The following is a 24087-nucleotide window of genomic DNA, read 5'->3' on the forward strand; positions in this document are numbered from 1 at the left end:
CAGCCCAGAGGGCTCCACTGTCATGCCCGCTGCTATTGTCAATGGCAAACCACCGAAAAATGGCCGCTGGACTACACAAACATGAACACTGTGCATTAAGCACAAAGGCTACAAGAAAATGGCGGCACAACAAGGCTCCCAGGAGGGATGCCTAGGCCTCAGAAAATGGCACAGGCAGGAAGGGGGGCCCTGGCAGGAGCCCCCACCAGGTACATCCCCCCCCAGCCGATCGCCCACGGTGCCCCTCCTGCCAGCACAGCACATTGCCCCCACTCTAGGCAGTGAGACCAGGCCACCCCACAGCCCCAGCGTCAGTGAAGTTGGGGGGGGCGAGATGGTCCACAGGGACTACCGAAATTGAGGGGCTGTCAGCCAGGAGAAACGCTGCGACTCGGGCCAAGACCCGGTCGGATGCGACCAAACGAGGCATTTAACTCGCAGGCCAGCCCCCGTCCGTTGTGGTCATGTTGTGGCCGACCCAGAGCGAAGCTGAGGTCTGCGCACACTCGCGGGCCAGACTGGGGTGACCACTGGGTCTAGATTATCCACCCTGTTGCCCAGTACGGCAGTTGATTTTAGATCTCACAGGAAAAAAATCCAGGAGAAAAAAAATAAATAAAAAATCTATCTAAAAAGAAAAAAATTACCAGGACCAGAGATCCCAGCAAAGAACTAGGTCCTTACCCCTGACTAGGCAGAAAGAAAAAATGAGTACCTATAGCAGAGAGTAGAGTATTAATATTATACAGGATTTATATAGCGCCAGCAGTTTGCGCAGCGCTCAACAAAATGAAGGCAGACATTACAGTTACAATACAATTTGGAACAAAAGGAATCAGAGTATACCCCCTGGGACTGCCGTAGGCGTAGCCAGAGTTTCTGCCTAGTGTCCTACTCCTGTAGGGGGCAGTATAACCAATGATTAAGAAGTAAAGGAACTGCGTCCGTCAAACGAAAGAGAAAAACAATTTTCCTACATTTTTGTCCATTTGTGCGAATAAAATAATAATAATAAAAAAAAAAAAAAACTAGAACAGTGTATTCATTAGAGCAGTAGACAAAAAAGCCTTTATTTGCTTATTACATTTTGATTGAATAAATTATGAAAAATTTGCTTACCTAAATAATTATTCAAAGTTACAGCCATGTTACCCGACATGGTGACTGCTAAATTTTGCCTACGTATCTAGACTATAACCTCTGGTCATAAAGGGGTTTAATAAAGCAATATATGCATATTGTGAGAGGTTTATAGATAAGTTAGACAATAAACTATCCAATAATCCTTACTGTAGTCTTCAAAACCTTTCACCAGGACTGGGTGATAGGAAATTCAGATTATTTTATTAATCCCAGAGAGAAATAATTAGAATTGATATTTAATATGTCTAAGAAGCAGGGGGTGATCGAACATTGGCAACTTCCACCCTTTATTGCTTACTGGGATTTGTGAGACCATACTTAAAGGAAAACTATGCTGAGAAAATATGGAAGCAAATATTTCTGACCACCTTCCAGAAATGCTAGGCGTGTGGCTTTCTTGTTGGTCTAATGACTTCAATACTTTCTGATTCACTGACTTGGAACAAGCACATAGCCACTGAAGTCAGAATATCTGATGTGTGTGTCTGGTTCAGGTCAGTAACTCAAGTATCATAGCTATTACATTAGAATGACAATAAAGCCACTAGCATTTTAACATTACCCTTGAAATTTCGCTCAGTACAGAGTTCCTTTCAATTAATATCTACAAAGAAAACATGTCGGGGAAACAAAAAAACTTACCATAGAAGATTTGTAGTATCGATGAAGAATATTAATGAAGTCTGTGATGGTAAGCATGCCTTCAAGGGGAAGGAAAACAAGGTTTGAGATTAAAGTTTGGATACCTTAAATAATTATTTTTTCAAGCATCTTTGTGACCTACCTACAAAACTCTGCGTCTTGCTGTCCCACAAAGGTGCTGCTCTTACACCATTACTGACTAAAGCAAAGAAGGCTTTCTTTACCTGAAAGTCAATGTATAGTTAAAAAGGTGCCTAAAAGCACACATATTACTAGCACAGATAAATGGTTCATTCATTTTCTTACCTGAAGAGATGTATCAAATACTACAAGTTTCGAGCTGATGGGGACAAGGTCATAACATTTGTGATTCTTCATAAACCTTGTGTAAACTTCACTGTCCAATTCTGAGAAGGAAAATAGAACAAAGGAATGCTAAACAATAAAATCATGAATAATGAATAAGCATGGACCAAGAGTTGTCAAATAATTCTTTACCTTCTACTGGGGACCCGCATTTTCCTTCTACACTGGGTTCAATCACAACAGTTCCCTGAAACAGAATGATATAAAGTGTTGATTCCAGTTGCTAGAAGCTGGTTTGTGACAACTATCGGTCTTCTGCAATAATCCACCATGACAGAATTCTGTTGAAGAGTCTACCTTTTATTGCTCTATTCCTGCAGGGAAGACTTGCCAACAGACAGAAAAGCCTGACAGATTCTACCCCCTTCCACTCTGTGCCCAAAAGAAAAATGACTGGAAACATCAATTTTCCACTTAAAGTGGTTCTAAAGGCAGGTGGTTTTTGGCCTTACTGCATGCTCTGGATTAAGACAAAAAAAAAAAAAAACTTCTGGGTGCCGCCCCCCCCCCTTTACACTTACCTGAGCCCCAACCAGATCCAGCTACGAACATGAGAGCAGCAGCTCTCCCGGGTCTTTTCCTTCTCATTGGCTCACACAGCAGTGGGAGCCATTGGCTCCTGCTGCTATCGATCACAGCCACTGAGTCAATGAGGAGAGATCAGGAGGTGGGGCCAAGTCACACTGTGTTTGAATGGACAATATCCCTTCACATGAGCATGGCTTGGGAGTGAGCCTGCTCGAGTGCCCCCATAGCAAGAGGCTTGCTCTTAGGGGTGTTTAGCAGGCGGAGAAGCGAGGACAGTTGGCAGGGGACCTAAAAAGAAGAGGATCAGGTCTGCTCTGTGCAAAACCATTGCACAGAGCAGGTAAGAACAACAAGTTTTTTTTTATTATTATTACAACCTTTACAATAACTTTAAGGTATACCTTGTTGAGAGAAAATAAAAAACTGCGATTTGTGACCTTCTTACAAAATAACTAGATTCCTAACTATCTCGATTCAGTACATCTGACAGGCAGACATGGAACAAGCACAGGTATGTGTATGGTTAAAGGCCAATTAAAGTCTTCCACTTTTTTTTTATCTCTTGAGAAAAGTATGCTATGCAAATCATTTTTTTTATTTTTTATTTTTTTAAGAATTATGCTTACCTAGTTACCATCGGACCGATGCTGCATCTGTCCCCCACCGCCTCTAAGGCTGAGAACCGAGCAATCAAACACCGCCGATCGCTCTGTTCTCAACTGCGAGCAGAGAGCTGTTCACGGCCAGTCACCACTGTCTGCTCTGCCCCATACCCAACCCCCCCCTCCCCCATCTGCTCACTGCCGGCCAGCTTGGGGTTTTGGGGGCTTTCTAAGAGGCTGAGCCGTGTTACGGTCCAGGCATGTGGGTGGATCACGACCATACGGTCATAATTTTTCCCGAGCCTGAACCTGCTCTGTGAGGTCAGCAGACAGCGGGCTTCAGCCTGCTAAACACTGGGCCACAGGAGTACAGAATCAGAACATGCAAGGGTAAAGGTCTATGTATGATCTGTATTAGAAAATGCCTTTTAGTCATCTCAATAGCAGCAAGTGGAGCACGAGGTGGAGGGCCTGACATCACTGCCCTGCCTCTCTACCTTGTCTAACCACAGAAAGCTATGCATTCATTCAAAAAATGCAAAGCATTCTCAGAGTGATGCTTGTACTAAGGTGCCGACCTACTGTAAAAAATATCATGCCTGGAATTTTCATTTCCAAAAAATTTTCATAAAAAAAAAAAAAAAGTGAAAAAAGTTCACCTTGAGTTATTTACTTGGGGTGGGGGGGGGGGGTGGATTAATTGTGGGTTTGCTGCTAGCTTAACAGAAAAAAAAAAAAAAAAAGACGATTTTCAAAACGGTTAGTCCTTTTCCCTTTTTTAGTTAAAAAAAAAAAAAAATCAGTGGTTATTGAATATCACCAAAAGAAAGCTTGGTCCTAAAAAATGATATAACTTGTTTGGGTTCAGTGGCGAATGATTCATTGTCAAAAGGTTTTAGCACTGAAAATAAAAAATTGGACTTAAAAGGAAGGAAGTGTAATATGCTGATAATAAAGGTGGTTATAGACCTTTTTATCTTTGTTAAAATACAGCTTTCTGCCCTCAGCCTGTAGTGCTAAGTGACAATTTTGGAGATCACCGTCCCATACTCCTGTTAGGATTTTAGTCCTCCTCGTGGGTCGTGTTGAGGTGGTAGAAGAAGCAAGAGGAGACCATTAACACATCTTCACACCAATGTATTTCCAGCAGTAATGTGGAAGGAAATACAATTATACACAACATCCCGTGTCATTACTCTCAAACCAAAGAGGTGTCATTTACTTCCTTTTGATTTAGTATGATTACAGCATTTCAGCCTCAGACATTGCACACAATGAAGAATTTATTTTGTCAGTAGCTCTTACGCTTTTGCGCCAACAAATGCTCTGCTTTTTCTTTCTTCAGGCCTACATCAACTCTTGTCCTGCTAATCATTCTATTTTGTCTGGATTATTGAAGCCATCTGCCAATTAATCCTTTGGCTTCTTATCTTTTTTTTCTAGCCTGCTTTTCACTTAGCTGCAGAAAGTGTATTCCACCTTTGCAATCAAATTGTAATTATGCGTTACCATTTACAGTACCTTGCAAAAGTATTCACCCCCTTGGCATTTTTCATGTTTTGTTGCCTCACAACCTGGAATTAACATGGATGGTTGAGGATTTGCATCATATAATTTACAGAACAAGCCCACAACTTTGAAGATGTTTTTTTTTTTTTTATTGTGAAGCAAACAACAAATAGAACAAAATAACAGAAAAAGTCAATGTGCATAACTATTCACCCCCCTAAATTCAATACTTCGTAGAGCCACCTTTTGTGGCAATCACGGCTCCAAGTTGCTTTGGATAAGTCTCTGAGCTTGTCACGTCTTACCACTGGGATTTTTGCCCATTCCTCCTTGCAAAACTGCTCCAGCTCCTTCAAGTTGGATGGTTTGCGCTTGTGAACAGCAATCTTGAAGTCTGACCACAGATTTTCTGTTGGATTGAGGTCTGGGCTTTAACTAGGCCATTCCAACACATTTACATGTTTCCCAAAAACCACTCAAGTGTTGCTTTAGCAGTGTGTTTGGGGTCATTGTCCTGCTGGAAGGTGAACCTCCATCCTAGCCTCAAATTACGCACAGAGTGGTACAGGTTTTGCTCTAGAATATCCCTGTATTTAGCACCATCCATCTTTCCCTCAACTCTGACCAGTTTCCCAGTCCTGGGTGCTGAAAAACATCCCCACAGCATGATGCTGCCACCAACATGTTTCACTGTGGGGATGATGTTCTTTGGGTGATATGATTTGTTGGGTTTGCAACAAACAGTGTTTTCTTTGATGGTCGAAAAGTTCAATTAAGTCTCATCAGAGTAGAGCACCTTCTCCATACATTTTGGGAGTCTCCCACATGCCTTTTCGCAAACTCAAAACGCGCCATTTTGTTTTTTGCTGAAAGGAATGGCTTTTTTCTCGCCCACTCTGCCATAAAGCCCAACTCTATGGAGTGTACGGCTAATTGTCGTCCTATGTACAGATACTCCAGTCTCTGATGTGGAACTCTGCAGCTCCTCCAGGGTTACTTTAGGTTTCTGTGCTGCCTCTCTGATTAATGCCCTCCTTGCCCGGTCCGTGAGTTTTGGTGGGTGGCCGTCTCTTGGCAGGTTTGCTGTTGTGCCATGTTCTTTACATTTGATGGTGCTCCTGGGGTTTATCAAAGATTTGGATTTATTTTATAACCTAACCCTGATTTGTACTTCTCAACAACATTGTCCCTTACTTGTTTGGAGAGTTCCTTTGTCTTCATGGCAGTGTTTGGTTAGTGGTGCCTCTTGCTTAGGTGTTGCAGCCAATGGGGCCTTTCAAAAAAGGTATATTATATATATATATAATGAAAGGTCATGTGACACTTGGATTGCACACAGGTGGACATCATCTCACTAACTATGTGACTTCTGACGGTAATTGGTTGCACCAGAGCTTTTTATGGGCTTCATAACAACGGGGGTGAATACATATGCACATGCCAACTTTCTGTTTTCTATTTCTAAAAAATTGTTTCTCGTTTCACTTCACCAACTTAGGCTATTGTGTTCTGATCCATCACATAAAATTCAGATTAAAAAACATTGAAACATTGAACTTAAGGCTGTAAAGTAACAAAATAGGTAAAAAGTCAAGGGGATTGAATTCTTTTGCAAGGCACTGTACACAGCAAGCCTAACAGCAATTTAAAAAATACATCTACTTTTTACCTTTCTAGTTGTTTCCTCAGAGCAGACTTGTACACAGGACCCTAAAGTCAGCTTGTATTGTTCAGACTACAGAGTGCAATTAGGAACCAATAGGTTCAAGTGCAATAAAATACAATCTACCACCCAAGCCTCGAGATTCTCAACCCTTTGTTAGGACACCAGTGTGCACAACCTAGTTTAAAACTCGATCTGCCAGCACAGTACAGACAGGGTTAAAAGGAGTTATAAAGTCTGAAGGTTTTTTTAACCTTCATGCATAAAGATAAAAAGCCTTCTGTGTGTAGCAGCCCTCCTCACACTTACCTGAGGGTCCCTCTCTGTCCAGCGATGTCCAAGAGTGTCGTCCGTCCAAGATTTTCCCTCCTGATTGGCTGAGACACAGCAGTGGCGCCATTGGCTGCCGCTGCTGTCAAAGTCAGCTAGACACTCAGGAGAGAGGGGCAGGGCGGGGATGGGTAAGGGCTCCGTGTCTGAATGCACACATGGAGCTATGACTCGGCTTGGATGCCCCCATAGCAAGCTGCTTACTGTGAGGACATCAAACAGGAGGGAGGGGCCAGGAACAACGATGAAGGACACGAGAAGAGGTGGATCCGGGCTGCTCTGTATAAATCCACAACAGAGCAGGTTAGTGTAACACGTTTGGTATTTTTATAGGGAAAAAAAAAAACAATACTTTACAATTGCTTTAATGATGATAAACCTACCCCCCCCCCCCCCCCAGCCTCTCATTAATCCTTTAAAGTGATAATAAAGTCTCTTTTTTTCTGTTTAAAAACAACAAACATGTGAAGAGCAGCCCAGATCCTCTTCTTCTGGGGTCCCTTGCTGGCGCTCCTGGCCCCTCCCCCATTAAGTGCCCCCAAGGCACACAGCTTGCTATGGGGGGCAGCAGAGCCAAGCCGCTGCTCTACGTGTTCATTCAGACATGGAGCCATGGCTCGGTCTCACCCCTTCTCTCTCCTCATTGACTGTGGTCTTAGCCAATGAGTAGTGAGAATCCTGGACAGTCAAGACTCTCGTATAACATCACTGGATCGAGATGGGGCTTAGGTAAGTATTGGGGGGGGGGGTTGCTGCTACAGAAAGTTTATCTCAATGCATAGAATGCATTAAAGCGGAGTTCCAGCCTTTTCTGTGTTTACTAAAAGTCAGCAGCTACAAAAAGTGTAGCTGCTGACTTTTAATAAACACACACTCACCTGTCCCACGATCCAGCGATGCGGCCGCCCGAAGCCGCGATCTTCTCCCTCTGGTCTTGGTGGCGCCGGCATCACAGGTGTGGGCACCCAGCTGTGACAGCTTGCGGCTTCACAGCCGAGTACGCGTTGCGCTGCGCGTCTTGATTGGGCGGCAATCTTCAGGGACCTCTGACATGTCCCAGAAGATTGCAGGGAGGGGGAGCGGACAACTTCCGCTCAGGGCTCCGCGGCAAAAAAAGGACATGCCAAATGTGGCATGTCAGGGAGTTAGGACTACCTAAAGCGGAAGTTCCACTTTTGGCTGGAATTCCACTTTAAGATGAAAAACCTTCTGACTTTAGAATCACTTCCAACACCGCCTCCCAGTAGCCTTTTAAGTGAATTTGAAAGTGCTTGTAAAGGCAAAATTTCTTTTTAACAACATCATCAACAGCACTTTGCCCCAGCAAGCAATCTTGGCCCCTCCTTTTCTGTTACCATAGCAAGCCGTCTGCTATGGGGGACAGATGTGTGGTCCCGCTTCCAAGCTGGGCTGTGTGCGTTAGAGAAAAAAAAAAAACACACCAAGGTAAAAAAACATTTTAGAACCAGTTTAATGTCTGGGAGACCGTGTCTCACAGAGGCCATATGAATGAGAGGCCATTCTGCTGGCTCCCAATCAGAAGCTTTGACCAAGAGCTGTCTGTGATAGCTTGGTCAGTGTGCTGGGAGTGTCTTCCAGTTCCTCACCGAGAGGCTGAGCAAGCTACGGGTCCAGGCATTTGGGTGAATCCCAACATAGTCCGGATCTTTCCTGAGCATGGCGTGGCTGAGTGACATCAGCCAAATGCAGGCTTTAGCCCGTGGTCAGGTGACAACTGGTCACAGGAGTGCAGATTGAAGTGCACTCCTGCGATCCATAAGCGAAGTATAGCCAAAACAGCTTTGGCCATACTTATCCTTTAACTACTTCCTATCCGCACTATAGCCGAAGTACGGCTACAGCGCGGACTCGAATTTCCGGGAGGCCGTCTAAACGGCCTCCCAGTAACAGGCTCCCCGCGCGCTCCCGCGAGCGCGCATCGGGGAAAATCTGTGTTGGCCATGTCCCTTGGACACAGCCAATCACAGATCGTGGTAAATGGCCAATCACAGCGGCCATTTACCTTGTGATCGGGCCGTGCAATGAGAGATGATCTCATATGTAAACATATGAGATCATCTCTCATCGCCAGCTCTCCTTCCTCACACAGAGACTGCGTGTGAGGAAGAGGAGAGCCGATCAGCGGTAAGGGGAACATAAAGGAATGTAATCAGGGCACTGATCACCAGTGCCCTGATTACAGAAGAGGAGAAAAAATGCCACAACTGCCCACAGTGCCCGCCAACAGTGCCCACAGTCAGTGCCCATAGTGCTGCCAGTCAGTGCCTGCTCATCTAGGCACTGACTAGTAGCACTATGGGCACTGAGTGTGGGCACTGATGGTGCTGCCCATCAGTGATGATCAGTGCCACCCGTCAGTATCCATCAGTGCCACCCATCAGTCCCGCCCGTCAGTGCCACCTCTCAGAGCCCAGCAGTGCGGAATATTAGTACCTCCTCATCAGTGCCCATAAGTGCCACCTCATCAGTGCCCATCAGTGCAGCCTATCAGTGCCGCCTCATCAGCGCACATCAGTGAAGGAGAAAAATGTATTTATTTTCAAAATTTACTCACAGAAAATAAGAAACTTTTTTTTTTTTTTTCAAAATTTTTTTTGTTGTAAGAAATAAAAAAGCCAGAGGTGATTAAATACCACCAAAAGAAAGCTCTATTTGTGTGAAAAAAATGATAAAAATGTCATATGGGTATAGTGTAGCATGACCGCGCAATTGTCATTCAAAGCGTGACAGCGCTGAAAGCTGAGAATTGGCCTGGATAGGAAGGGGGTATAAGTGCCCAGTAGGCAAGTGGTTAATGGGAGTGCTGATAATCTCCCTATACATGCTGCCAGCAGGCTTCAGTAAGCCTGAGTACTACCTAAAGCTTGTCGAAAGACTGCTGAAGCCTGGTAGTAGCCATTTTAAAGCGGGTCAGCACTCCAATTAAGATCTGTGTTTAATATTCCTAAATTGGAACTGCTTATCTTTTATGTAAAAACAAACACTACATTTTCCAGCAATTCAGATCCTTCTGGCTGCTATTATTGCCTGTCACCTCCTCCCCACATGAAGCCCAATTTGTGTGAGTTCCCTTTCACTGTGAGCCTACTTGTCAGAAAATCCTATTTGTTTTAATGACTCTAGAATAGTGTACCATGATAAATAATTGCCACATATATATATTTATTGTAGTCTGCCTAATCTACATCTCCTCCACTGTATCCTCTCCAGCTTCCATCCACTCTGTCCTCTCAAGCAGCATCAAATAAAATGACACGGCTCCTGACTACCAAGCAGCAACCGGCTTCAGATGCTCTTTCTCTTCATAAAGTGAAGACTCTGGCTGCACACCACTGTTTCTCACTTCTGGCTGACATCGCCCCCCCCCCCCCCCTCTGGCACCTCTGGCACCACTGATCTTCGGCAAGCGTCTGCTTATGTATTTGTCTCCTACACAGCAGTGTGTTCAGACAGCAGGGAAGGGGATGAACTCTGGACTACACTAGCTCTAGATCTACTGCACCAACTCCAATTAGACAAGGCGCTCCGTGCACTTTGTCCCCTGGAGGACAGGATAACAGAATAATAATATGTGAAACTAGTTCTTTAGCCTAGCCTTTAAATAGAAATCATAATTATTTAGAGTCAATTTTGCCCTTTTCAAACGCAAACTTTACACATCTTATATTTTTTTAAAGCTGAGCTCTGTTCATGAAAACTCCCATTTAAATATATTCCCCCAATAGACAAAAAGGACATAAACCCACATACCAAATGCCTTTGCAAACCTATATAATACTTTGTAAAAGTAGTGGAGACACATAGCCTGAGCAGACAGCAAAAGATTTGGGGGTACCCAGGAGTCCCACCTACTACAGGCTGCATGTAAAGAATAAAAACGGGAAGGAGGATGCAAATATAGGACCAGTCAACCCTGCACAAGAAGAGAGAGCAGCAGAGACCGTAACTATCTAGAACAAAAAATGTCAGAATAGAATTTGCTCCTGCAGGCTATTTTTAACAAAGATTTTTTTTGCATCTCAGAGTGTGGCATTCCTGTTCCTGATACAACTGATTGCTTTGGGGAAGGCGAGCTGAGCCAGCACCTGAGATGTTACTGGAGTTAGATCTCGCCTGGAGCAGCATGCTAAATATTTGACATAAATATACACGTATCTTGTATATACAATAGGGCTTCACAAATTAGCTTTGAATATAGGAGCCAGCTAAAAAAAAAAGTTAGGTGCCAGTTTTTTGTTTTTTTTAACTAATAAATCTTACGGGAACATGTAATATGTTCTCGAAGGTGAACTTATCCTTTAACCCTTTCATAGCCAGAGGCATTTTTTGCACACGTTTAAAAGATTTTAGGACTGAATATTACATAAAACCCCCAAAACATTATATATTTTCTGAAAGCAGACACCCACGAGAATAAAATAGTGGTAGTTCCAATTTTTATGTCACACGATCTTAATGCATAGGTCTAAGAAACAAAATTTCATTTAAAACTTATAATGTGTTTTTTTTATTTTAAGGGGCACAAAAACACAATTTACCAAATTTTTGGGTAAAATACAAAAGCCAAGGTTGCACTGAGTAAATAAAAACCCAACATGTCAAACCTTAAAACACGTCAGTACCCTATATTGCCCAGGCGCCAGGATGAAACTTCTTGTGATGGTGACCTGGCGCCTGGGGTTGTCGAGCCCTGATTTAGACAATAGTTGCTTAAACTGAGTATTCAGTTTTAATATTTCTTAAAAAAAAAACTGGATTTTTGACTTACCGTAAAATCCTTTTCTCTGAAGTTCATTGACAGACGCAGCTTCATATTCTTCGTGACCATTGAGTTATGCTACCCCCTACAGGAGTAGGACACTAGGCAGGAAAAATCTTTACCCGCCTATGGGGCAGTCCCTGCAGGCATACACCCACTCACTTTGCTATAGGATTCAGTTTTGTTGCAAGTAGTGGTTAGAACAGAAAAAACCCTATCCCACTGAAGAAATAGAGAGGCAGGTGCTGCGTCTGTCAATGAACTTCAGAGAAAAGGATTTTACAGTAAAGTCAAAAATCCAGTGTTCTCCATCGTCCATTGACAGACGCAGCTCCATATTCTTCTTGACCATTGGGAAGTCCCAAAGCATTATTTGCACAAAGGGTGGGAAAACAACGCAGAAAAGAACGCAATTCCCCAAAGGCTAAACATAGCCAACCAGTGAATATGGCGCTCAACCAGGAACAACTGGAGCTCACCCAGAAAACATGCACCCTCAAAGAAAATATTTTCTCTTTAAAACAGCAGCCTGCAAAACCTTGCGGCCAAAAGAAGCATCTGAGGATGCCAACACATCTACTTTGTAGACTATTGTGAACGAGTGCACAGACGACTAAGTTGCCGCCTTGCAAATTTGCATTTCTGACGCCTGATGGTGAGAAGCCTAAATGGCACTCCACGCCCTAGTAGAATGTGCCTTCATAGGAAAAGGTGGAATCTGACCCTTCAGTGAATAGGCCTGTACCACCGTCTGCCTGATCCATCTGGATACGGTCCCGGCAGAAGCAGCCAATCCCTTTTGAGTTCCTTCCGTGAGGACAAAGTGTCTGATTTCCTGAAAGATTCAATAGCCGCCAGGTAAACCCCAATTGCCCTAACCACAGCCAAAGTGTGTAGATATGCGTCCTTGATATCGATGAAGGCCAAAAAAAGTCTCCTTGGTGTAGGGACGCCCCTACTGTGCGAATGGACTGCATTCAAAAGTTCTGTATCCGCACAAAGCGGTTCAAAGCCTTGAGGTCCAGTTTGGACGCACTTTGCCTTCTTTCCTGGGAACAGTGAACAGGTTTGAATAGAACCACTGAAATCGTTCCCGAGAGGGAACCGACACAATCACACCTTGCAACAGCAGATCTTGTACCGCCTCTCGTAGATCCCTAAACTGATCTGGAGATAGACGTAGATTGGACGGGAAGAATCTGTTCGACGGTTGAGACCTGAATTCGATCTTGTAACCCGATCGGATCAGTTTGTATACCCATTTGTCCTGAATCAAGGAGGTCCAAGGTTCCGGAAGGGAGCGAAGACATCCCCCCCACCCCAGTTACGAGTGAGGGTGTCCCTTCATGCAGATGGGGATTTGTCTGTGGATCTGGATTGGCCTGCTCTCGGCTTACCCAACTATGTGTCTTCTTGGAACCCCCAGAAGGCCTAAATGGCTTAGATCCTGTCTCTTGAGTGCCGGAGGCACGATAAGGTCACCTGTGGGCTGTAAACTAAGGTTCCCCGTCTATTATGTGGCGACTTGCCCTTAGAGGATTGAGGAAGAAGAGTACTCTTCCCACCTGTAAGATCCTCGATCAGTTCATCCAATGAAGATCCAAACAAACAGTTCCCCGTAATGGGGAGCGCTGATAGGGCCTTTTTTTGAACCCTGACCCACAGACCAGCTTTTTAGCCACAACATGTGTCTAATAGCTACCCCTACCACGGATACTCTGGCTATAAGAGGGCCGCATCTATCGATGCATCACATATAAATAGTAGGGCTTGGACCATTTGGCCGTTAGCTCTGCCAGGCCTGGAGGGAGCTGTTCCGTTTCAGTCACTTTTTAGTAACTTTGCCCATTCCGTTATGGTCTGGGACAGCAGAGTGTTCACGAAGATCGGTTTAAGTATTGAGCCTGCTATCACAAGTGACAATTAGTGCTTTCACCAGCGCCTTTTCATGCGTGGTTGCAGATGTAGAGGAATCATCCTCACTATCTGAGAAATCCAGGTGCGTAGTCGCAGACCCAGCAGGGAGACCTACGACCGCAGCAGTCGATTTAGATACAGGATCTGATGAGACAGATGAGGCAGGGGTGCACTTTTTGCAAGCCGTCGCCTGAAAACCACCTCCACCCGGAACACAAAGGACTCCAGGACCGCCGTCAGTGCATCAATGGATAGTAAAGACCCGGAAGGCCCCGCAGCCTCAGAGAGGGGATCAGGTGGGGAGATGTGCTCTTATGACTCCATGAGTTACCAGGGGACCTCAAAAAAAGTGTAACACACTGCAAAGGGACAACCCCCACCGCGCTGGCAGCACCACCTAGTCGCCAGGCACAAAGCACCAAGCAATCCTCAACAGAGAGGACCCCACCAGACTCACCACCCAGCAGAAACAGGCACTTGCAGTCACCAGAATAATCTGCACATCACGTGCGATGATCAGGAAGTGAAAAGATCCAGGAGTTCGCACCAGGGAATGAGGAGGGGTTCCCACCGCTAAAATCGCCACCCACAGGGATCCACAGTCATGGCTGTTGCCATTTTCAAAGGCAAACCACCGCAAAAAATGGATTTTTGTAAAATCTTACCGTAAAATCCTTTTCTCTTAAGCTCATTGACAGACGCAGTCCTCTTTAATTAATATCAAATTGGGTTATACTGCCCTCTACAGGAGTAGGACACTAGGCAGAAGAAAACGTTCTGGCCACACCCTAGGGGCAGTCCCAGAGGGTATATCCTCTCACTTCCTGCTACAGGATGTCAGTTATGTCACAAAGCAGTGTCAGAGAATTTAACCCAACCCAACTCAAAAATAGAGGGGCGGGTACTGCGTCTGTCAATGAGCTTAAGAGAAAAGGATTTTACAAAAATCCATTTTTCTCTGTCGCTCATTGACAGACGCAGTCCTCTTTGATTAATATCAAATTGGGACGTCCCAAAGCAGTGCCACAAATGAGGGGTGGGAACAAAAATCAAAATCCAGAAGGCCCAACCGGAGCCAACCAGAAGCATCAAGGACTCATCGAGCAAAAAGATGAGACCTAAGTGAAAAACCCAACAAACCCTCGAGGTAGACCAACAGTCTCCTCAAACAGCGGCCTGCAGGAACCTTGCGGCCAAAAAGAGGCATCCGCCGATGCCAGCACATCAACCTTATACAATTTTGTAAAAGTATGAACCGACGACCAAGTAGTCGCCTTGAAAAACCTGAACCACCGACGCCTGATGGCGGAAGGCCCAGGAAGCACTAAGCGCCCGAGTAGAGTGCGCCTTAACAGGGAACGGGGGATCCCGACCCTTAAATATAATAAGCCTATACCACCGTCTGTCTGATCCATCTAGAGATGGTCGCGGCAGAAACAGGCAAACCTTTTCTAGGGCCATCCATGATCACAAAAAGTGAATCCGTCTTACGAAGCGAGTTCGTAGTAGTCAAGTGTACCCTGATTGCCCGAACCACATCCAAGGAGTGTAATGCAAACTCCCAAGGATGGCTAGGCTTAGGACACAGGGAAGGTAACACAATATTCATTCAGATGAAACTCTGAAACCACTTTAGGAAGGAAGGATGGATTCGGACGAAGAACCACCTTATCCTTATGTACCACCAGATATGGGGAACGACAGGATAATGTGGCCAGTTCTGACACCCTGCGTGCAGAAGTGATAGCCAACAAGAAGGCCACCTTCTGGGATAGCAAGGGAATCTCCCTAATATTTTCAAAGGGAGGTTTCTGAAGAACCGACAACACCTAAATTAAGATCCCAGGGCGGTAAGAGCGCGCGCACCGGCGGAGCCAGGTGCCGCACCCCCTGGATAAAATTCCGCAACAAGGAATGTGTAGCCAAAGGCTTCTGAAGAAGATTGCCAATGCTAAAACCTGACCCTTGATCGTTCTCAAGGACAGTTTCTGCTCAACTCCCTTTTGCAGAAAAGCCAATCTTATGGCCACCGAGTAGGAACGTGGAGGAAGCCCAAGGGATTCACACCACGCAATGTAAGACTTCCATGTGCGTTGATAGACCTTTCTGAAAATCGCTTTCCTCGCTTTAATCAGAGTAGGAATAACTGAAGCTGACAACCCCTTGTCCTTCAGCACCTGGGTCTCAACAGCCAGGCTGTTAAGCCAGCGAACGTAAAACAGCATGGAAGATCGGTCCCGGAGACAGCAGATCTTTCCCAATTTGATATTAATCAAAGAGGACTGCGTCTGTCAATGACATCCTGTAGCAGGAAGTGAGAGGATATACCCTCTGGGACTGCCCCTAGGGTGTGGCCAGAACATTTTCTTCTGCCTAGTGTCCTACTCCTGTAGAGGGCAGTATAACCCAATTTGATATTAATCAAAGAGGACTGCGTCTGTCAATGAGCGACAGAGAAATGGCCACCGGACTACACAAACATTGACGCGGTGCATTGAGCACACAGGCTACAACAAAATGGCGGCCCCACAAGGCTCCCAGGAACCCCGGAGGTATCCCTAGGCCTAGGAAGGAGCCCCCACCAGGTACAACCCCCCCTGCACAGCCGTTTGTCCAGCCCCGGAGGCGCACCCCCTACCCCCATCAGCATAATAGCGCCCTACCCCACCCCAGGAATTGGACCAGAACACCCACACAGCCCCAGCATAAGTGGAGGGGGGGGGTAAGTGGAGGGGGGGTTAGATGAGGGGGACAGATGAAGGGGGGTGCCTGACAGGATGGAGGGGAACCCGGGGGGTCCCAATGTCCCAAGGAGGGGCCCATGACCACCCCAAAACCCTTCAGGGGGAGAGGGGGAAAAGCTACTCACCATACCAGGAACCAGACGGACACCGCTCCAGACAGAACACCTCGCTATAAAAATGGGGGGGGGGCTGTCGGCCAGGAGGATTGCTGTGACTCGGGCCGAGACCCGGTCGTATGAACTTTGCAAGGTGTTTAACTCGCAGGCCAGCCCTAGCACATAGCTGAGGTCTGCGTGCGCTCGCTGGCCAGACTGGGGTGACCACTGGATCAAGATTATCCAGCCCATCGTCCAGTCCGGCAGTTGATTGTAGATCTCACAGGAGAAAAATTTCTATCCAAAAAGAAAAAAATTGCCAAGACCAGAGATCCCAGCAAGGAAATGGGTCTTTACTCCTGACTAGGCAGAAAAAAACAGAGTACCTATAGCAGTAGCAGAGAGGGAGTATACCCCCCGAGACTGCCCACTGGCGTAGCCACACTTTTTTCCGGCCTAGTGTCCCACTCTGTAGGGGGGCAGTATAACCCAATGGTTAAGCAGATCAAGAGCTGTGTCCGTCAATAAACAAGAGATAAAAACTGTTTTTACAAATACAATTTTCATAGAGCATAATGTATTTTCTAAAATGAGCACAGCAGAAGAAAATCAGACTCTCACCCTCTCCAGTTGAAGATCTGATCAGGCAGGAGAGAGAGAGAGAGATGTTATCACTTTTGTAAATGTTAGCTTGAACAAAGGAGCTCCAATAGATTACGTTTGCTTTTTTTTTTCCTTACACCTAGTGATGGCCTAAGGCGACAACCTTCCTTAGAGGGGGGCTACATCACCAGTCTCAGGGAAACCAGGAAGTGGATGCAAGAAAATCGAGTAAATCAAAGAAACTTAATAAAAACACATACACCCCAGTGCTGGATGATTTCACATAAGCATGCAGAGGTACATGGTGAAATGAAATTTAGTAAAGTTTGGGAAAGGTCTGCTTGGAACAGTTTTTTTCACTTACCTATAGTCTAAAAAAATAGTTTACTGTAAAGTCAGTGACGTCATCCATTTAAATTGGATTTGCATAACCTGCTAATTTATTCCAGCAGATGGGATAGACCAGGCTTCCAATGAGCTTCTACCATCGCTGATGGCCAGGAGAGAACAGTAATCTATGTAGGCCTGCTCCTAGCATTGCAGGAAATAACTACTTCACCAATCATAGAAGAAAGGTAAAGCGGGGCATTTACACAACTGGTGGCTACAGGATAGAAGGAGCATTTTAGCCCACTGGCTTTATGAAATGGAAATAAGGGACAATGAGCATGTATTCCGCAAGATTCAAGCTGAAATATTACAACACCAATTCCAAGACAGTTGGGACGCTCTGGTCATTTTGAAATGACAGCAACACATCTCAAAAAAGTAGGGACAGGGCAACAAAAAGCTGGCAAAGTAAGTGCTACTAACAAGGAAGAGCTAACAACTTGGAATTAGTTAGTAGGCAACATGATTGGGTTTGAAAGAGCATCTTAGAGAGTCAAAGTATGCAATGCATACTAGCACATTATGCCACCGTTTTGCAGGCTTTTTTTTTTTTTTTTTTTTTTGTAAAAAGTCGGTTATTTACTACTGCTGTAACTGCAGACTGACAGAGAGAAACATTCACCAGTGGAACATATTGCAATATTTAATAAACACAGATGTAAATTTCAGTAATGAGTAACCAAACACACCTATCACCAGATTACGCAACCAAATATAAGACTGATAAGATGGTGAACTCCTCACACTGTCATTCCCTACTGCTGTCAGCTGCTTATCATACCAGTCTGAACACTACTGCATTCAGGTGCTTCCATGCCTGTGTATTTTATGTACAGTGATATACCTCTCTTTTCACTGCAAAGTCACAGGCGTTTCTGGCAGCCATTATTGTAATTATTTTTTTGGCACAACGCTGAAAACTCTATTTTCAGCCACCAGAATTTTGGTGCATCACTAACACTCACTTGTCCAGGGATCCAGTACCAAGCTAGTTCTTCACTAGCCCTCAGGTTTCTGCCACCGGCATCTTAACTGTGGGCAGCCCGCTGCTCTCTGCCGTACTTCGCTTTGCGAATGCTCCAGGAATGGGAGAAAGAGGAGAATAGGGGTGGTGGGGTATTGGGGAGACTTGCACCCAGACAGAAAAAGTGCCATGTTTGTATTTTTTTTTTAAAAAATGGATCTGAACACAGGCCTATTGTTGTCTATTGCAGGGATTCCCAAACTACTGCCCTGCAGCTGTTGCAGAACTACACATCCCATGAGGCATTGTAAAAATCTGACATTCACAGACATGACTAGGCAGGATGGGAATTGTAGTTCCTGAACAACTGGAGGGCCATAGTATGGGAATCCCTGGTCTATGGGACAATACACACACGTAAAAATCTGCAATGCAGCACCATTAACCACTTAAGCCCTGGAGGATTTGGCTGCTAAAAGACCAGGGGGTTTTTTGTGATTTTTTTACTGCGTGATTTTAACAGACAATTGCGCGGTCGTGCGACGCTGTACGTAAACAAATTTGACGTCCTTTTTTTCCCACAAACAGAGCTTTCTTTTGGTGGTATTTGATCACATGTGCGATTTTTTGATCATGCGCTATAAACAAAAAAAGAGCGACAATTTTGCAAAAAAAACAATATTTTTCACATTTTTTTATATGAAATTCCCCCCAATAAAAAGGAAAAATCAAAATTTTTTAACATTTTCAGCCAATTTGTTTTATGCTACATATGTTTGGTAAAAAAAAAAAAAAAAATCGCAAAAAGCGTATTTTGATTGGTTTGCGCAAAAGTTATTGCGTTTACTAACAAAGGGAAAGATTTTTGTCATTTTTGATGTTTTTTTTAACGCGTAATGGCGGCGATCTGCGATTATTTTTCGGTACTGCGACATTGCGGCGGACAGATCGGACCCTTGACTGACATTTTTGACACTTTTGGGTTACCAGTGACATTACTGCAGTAATCAGTGCTATACATATGCACTGTTACTGTAAAAATTACACTGGCAGGGAAGGGGTTAAATGTATTGGAGAGGGAGGGGTTAAGTGTGTCCTAGGTGTGTGATTCTAACTGTAGTGGGACATGGCTATTGGTGTAAAAACAAAGATCAACGGTCCTACATAGTAGAACCGTCTGATCATTTTTACACCAAGGAGAATGACGGGCGGCTTGTTTACATAAGCCGATCCGCCTTTCTCCCTTCACCGGAGTGATCGTAGCTTGACCGGCGGACATCGGGTCTGCCGGTCACACGCACTGACTTTTCAGTGAACGAGCCGGGGTGGGCACCCGCCCGCCCGCCCGCAATTGGCTCGCAAGTCAGTAACAGGCGAGTGACGTACCCATACGTCACTCTGCCTGGCCGGGGCTGACCGCCGCAGTATATAGTCGTGCGGCAGTCGGCAACCGGTTAAAAAAATTAAAATTAAAGTATAACTAAAGACAAAGTTTTGGGGGCTTTGGATAGAGTGGCGAGGGATTAGAACCCGTCAGTTTTTATTGTTGTATGTGCTCCGGTTAGGGAGATTCTCCCCCTCCATTTGTTCAGTTTACCATTATCAATAAAAGTAAACGTAAAATCCTAAATTTTGGGTTGTCCCCAGAAAAGTAATAGGGTGAAAATCTTCCAATGGAGACAAGAGTTCTGGTGGACTGGAGGTCCCCATAGAATTCCCTTAACTTGCAGGGATTTCCTCTCACTTCCTGTTTGGCTATGGGACAGGAAGTGAAGGAAAATCTCCGCAATGGGACACAGATAGAGAAAAAGAAAAACACCTGGGCTTATAACTAGAGATGAGCTTGGGCGTGTTTGAGTTCCCACGTGCCCGATTCCACCAGGAAGCAGACATTGCACTCTGATAATCACAGGCAGTGAGATATTTCCTGATCTGTGCAGCTGTGGATTGGGAGATCTCTCACTGCCTGTGATTAGCCTGAGTGCAGCGTCGGCTTCCTGGTGGAATCGGGCACGTTGGGACTGGAACACGCCCGAGTCCATCTTTAGTTTTAACCCTTCCTTGCTCTATCCAAAATGGAGAAAGAAAAAAAAATGACCTATAGTTCTATTTTAAGTTTGAATGCATGTGTGCATACACGCAAGTAAATATGAGTGAACAAGATGACACTTTTTTTACTGATCTGCACGGTTGCCTATTAAAGCGATCCTACAGGTGTGTGTAGATCAGGAATCCAGTGTTGAGTACACAGGTGCAAAACAAAACAAAAACAGTAAGTGGCATAATGTACACACGTATATGGTAACACCGCTGATTCGATTTTCCAGCACCTGTATGCAAAGTGTTAATGGAACATTTTATTAGGGATCGGTCAATGAGATCCTGAATATAAAGATCAGTAAATGATTACATCTGTGCACAAATGATCTAGAAAGTTGCACTTTTGTTACCAAAGTGCGTGAGCCCCAACATGTGACATCAATTTATTTTCGCATTGATAGCACATGTTGGGGCTCACGCACTTGGGTAACAAAAGTGCAACTTTCTAGATCATTTGTGCACAGATGTAATCATTTACTGATCTTTATATTCAGGATCTCATTGACCGATTATTGAAAATAACCTGGCAGCAGAAAACAAGCTGATCAGAGCAGGGAAGATCCCTGCTCTACTGCGAGTGAGGACTGTCTGATGAGGTCATGTGTGAAGGGAGCGAACAGAGGCTGGACAGCCCGGAGATCCTCAGCAAAGCACACCGCCTCCCCTACGGGATATGAGCAGAGCGGATACTCCATCTCTACCTACCTCTCTGTAGTTGGTTATGATCAATGGGTGCCGCCGCTGTACGAGCACCCGTATTGGGAGCACTGTGCTCTCAGCCCGGTTTTCTGAAAGCCCAATGTACACTGCATCCCCCACTAAACCTAAACCCCCGGCACAGCTCACACCGCTCTCTCACCATGTCCATCTCGGCCTCTTCATCAGCCAAACTACTCTGCGCGACTTCCGCCCTTGCCTGTCGCACGAATTTCCGCCCATCGCTTACCTCACTTCCTGCGGCAGAGCTTATGTTCTGTCATAAAATTTTGTCGGACATCGGACCCGTGAAAAAATCGGACCTCGTCACTTCCGGCTGGTGCGAGCCCTGGTGCGCATGCGCACATGGTCCGAGGAAATTCTAAGACTTGGCGAACAGCTGATTGAGAGGAGGAGGGGCTGAGGTGGGACGCACACACCGCCGCGGGAAAATTGCTGTCACGGGCGAACCAAAGCTGCTAGAGACCCCAAAATTCTATTGCAGGTAGCCAAGACGCTCCCCTATAGCTGATAGAAATTTGGGGTCTCTGGGATGAAAGGGCGCGGAACAGGGACCCCGTGGGTCTCGGGGATGAAAGGGTGCGGAGCAGTGACCCTGAGAACCGGGGACCACTGCTCCGCACCCTTTCATCCCCGAGACCCCAAATTTTTAACAGCTGTAGGGGAGTGTCCTCAACAGATTCTGCTACCGGAAGTGACGTACACACTAGAACTTAATGAGCATGCACCATGCGTTCCAATCGGTTTCTTAAAGCGATAGTATACTCAAAGGAGAAAAAAAAAAACACTGCAAGACAAAGGCATAATGAGCTATTATGCATTGCATACTAGCTCATTATGAAACACTTACCTTAGAACGAAGCCCCGACATGGACCCCTGGACACCGCTGTGGGAGCGGACATGATCCCTCGGCGTCTCTTCCGGGTTCGGCAGCTCCGGCGCTGTGATTGGCCGGAGCCGCGATGACTTCACTCGCACGCATGCGCATGGCAGTGATTTTCCAGCAACTTCCCGGCAAGGAACTCTGAAGGTCCGCTGGACCTTCAGAACGCATGCGCCGCTCGCGTCAGCGGCTGCATGCAGAGCAAATATTTCCTAAACCGTGCAGGTTTAGGAGATATTAATTGTACCTACAGGTAAGCCTTATTATAGGCTTACCTGTAGTTAAAAAGCAGTATACTACCGCTTTAATCTGACAAAACCGCAGTAGAGGCGGACATCTTTTTACACCCACACAAGTCCTCAATTTTACATTTATTTTAGCAGTAAACTCATCTTATATACTGAATAACATCATTAAATTTGCATTAATATTGTATTTTGGCAAGTATAACGAGAAACCGTCAGGTAGAAGGTGGCAACATCTTGCTACATCTCGCACAGCTCAGCTACAAACTGATTATATCATGAAAAAATTATTTCACTCAGTCACGGTGGAATAGTCTATTTTAGTATATAAGATGAGTTTACTGCTAAGATAAATGTAAAATTCTAAACTTGGGTGGGTGTAAGAAGATGTCCGCCTCTGCTTCATGTTCTGTCACCTTAGGAAACCTATTGGAAAGCATGGCGCATGCACAGGAAGTTGTTCAAGTCCATACATCACTTCAGGTAGCAGAATCTGATAGGTAGGGGTATTCTGACAGAACACCTACATCCGAACGTTCGGTGTTCTATCAGAATACTGCTACCTATCAGATTCTGCAAGCCAAAGTGACGTATGGCCTAGAACATCGTACTGCGCATGCGCATGCGCTATGCGTTCCCTAATGTGACAGAAAACATAGAAGAGGCGGACATCTTCTTACACCCACAAGTCTTGAATTTTACATTTAGTTTAGCAATAAACTAGCCTGATATACTAAATCACAGTATTACATTTATATTATTATTGTATTCTAGTAAGTTTAGCGATAAAACTGCATGGCGACGGCCATCTTGCTACACCCCGCACTGCTCAGTGACAAACTGATTATATAGTGAATAGACTATTTCACTCCGTCGCGGTGAAATAGTCTATTCCAGTATATAAGATGAGTTTATTGCTAAAAAATAAGTGTTAAATAAACTTGTGTGGGTGTAAGAAGATGTCCGCCTCTGGGTCGTGTTCTATCACATTAGTAAACCTGTTGGAACGCATGCCGCATGCGTAGTAAGTTGTTCTCATCCTTACGGTTGCAGAATCTGATAGGTAGCATTATCCGGATAGAACACCAGTACCCCTTAGAAACTGCAACGGAAGTGATGTTGCGAACACTATTGCTTATTGCGCATGCTCTATGCATTCCAACATGGCCACTATGCGTTTCAATAGGTTTCCTAATCTGACCGAACAGGAAGGCAGCGGCGGACATCTTCCTAAACACCCAGCCAAGTGTTCAATTTCACACTTATTTGAGCAGGTAACTCACCATATGTACTGAAATAGACTATTTCACCGCGACCGAGTGAAAAAGCCTATTTCACAATATAAGCACTTTATCGCTGAGCAGAGCGGGGTGGACCGTGGGCACCTTCTGCCTGCAGGTTTCTGGCTATTTTTACTATAATACAATAATAATGCAAATGTCATACTATGATTTAGTATATAAGGGAAGTTTACTGCTAAAATAAGTGTGAAATTGAAGACTTGCCTGGGTGTAAGAAGATGTCCGCCTCTGCTTCGTGTGCTGTCAGATTAAAAAAACTTTTGGAACGCATGGCGCATGCGCACTAAGGAATTTCAGCTCAAAACATCACTTCCGTTACATTTTCTGATGGGTAGCGCTATTCTGACAGGACAGGGGCAGTGGACATTTTCGTACATCCAAGCAAGTCTTCAATCTTACACTTTTTTTTTTTTAGCAGTTAACTCACCTTTTATACTGACATAGAATGTTTCACCACGACCCAGTAAAATAATCAATTTCACTGTATAATTAGTTTGGCGCTGAGCAGTGCGGGGTATACCAAGGTGGTCGTCGCCACATTCGGCCTGCAGGCTTGTCACTGTA

At 45.0% G+C, this 24087-nt stretch overlaps 1 protein-coding gene across 1 annotated transcript in view; it reads right to left on the bottom strand.

The window, feature by feature from the left end:
- PRKAG1 (protein kinase AMP-activated non-catalytic subunit gamma 1) overlaps window positions 1–21308 on the bottom strand; it is a 56738-nt gene extending 35430 nt beyond the window's left edge. The window contains exons 1-5 of the mRNA XM_082246767.1: window positions 21236–21308; window positions 2284–2338; window positions 2092–2192; window positions 1928–2009; window positions 1786–1844 (exon numbers count right to left, since the gene is read on the bottom strand). Coding sequence (XP_082102893.1) covers window positions 1786–1844; window positions 1928–2009; window positions 2092–2192; window positions 2284–2338; window positions 21236–21244 — 306 coding nt within the window. The 5' untranslated portion in view covers window positions 21245–21308. The remainder of the gene's footprint in view (window positions 1–1785; window positions 1845–1927; window positions 2010–2091; window positions 2193–2283; window positions 2339–21235) is intronic.
- Between the last annotated feature and the right edge of the window lie 2779 nt (window positions 21309–24087).

This window comes from Pelophylax lessonae (genome assembly GCF_965119305.1).
Source record: "Pelophylax lessonae genome assembly, chromosome: 2".
NCBI classification, from domain to species: Eukaryota; Metazoa; Chordata; class Amphibia; order Anura; family Ranidae; genus Pelophylax; species Pelophylax lessonae.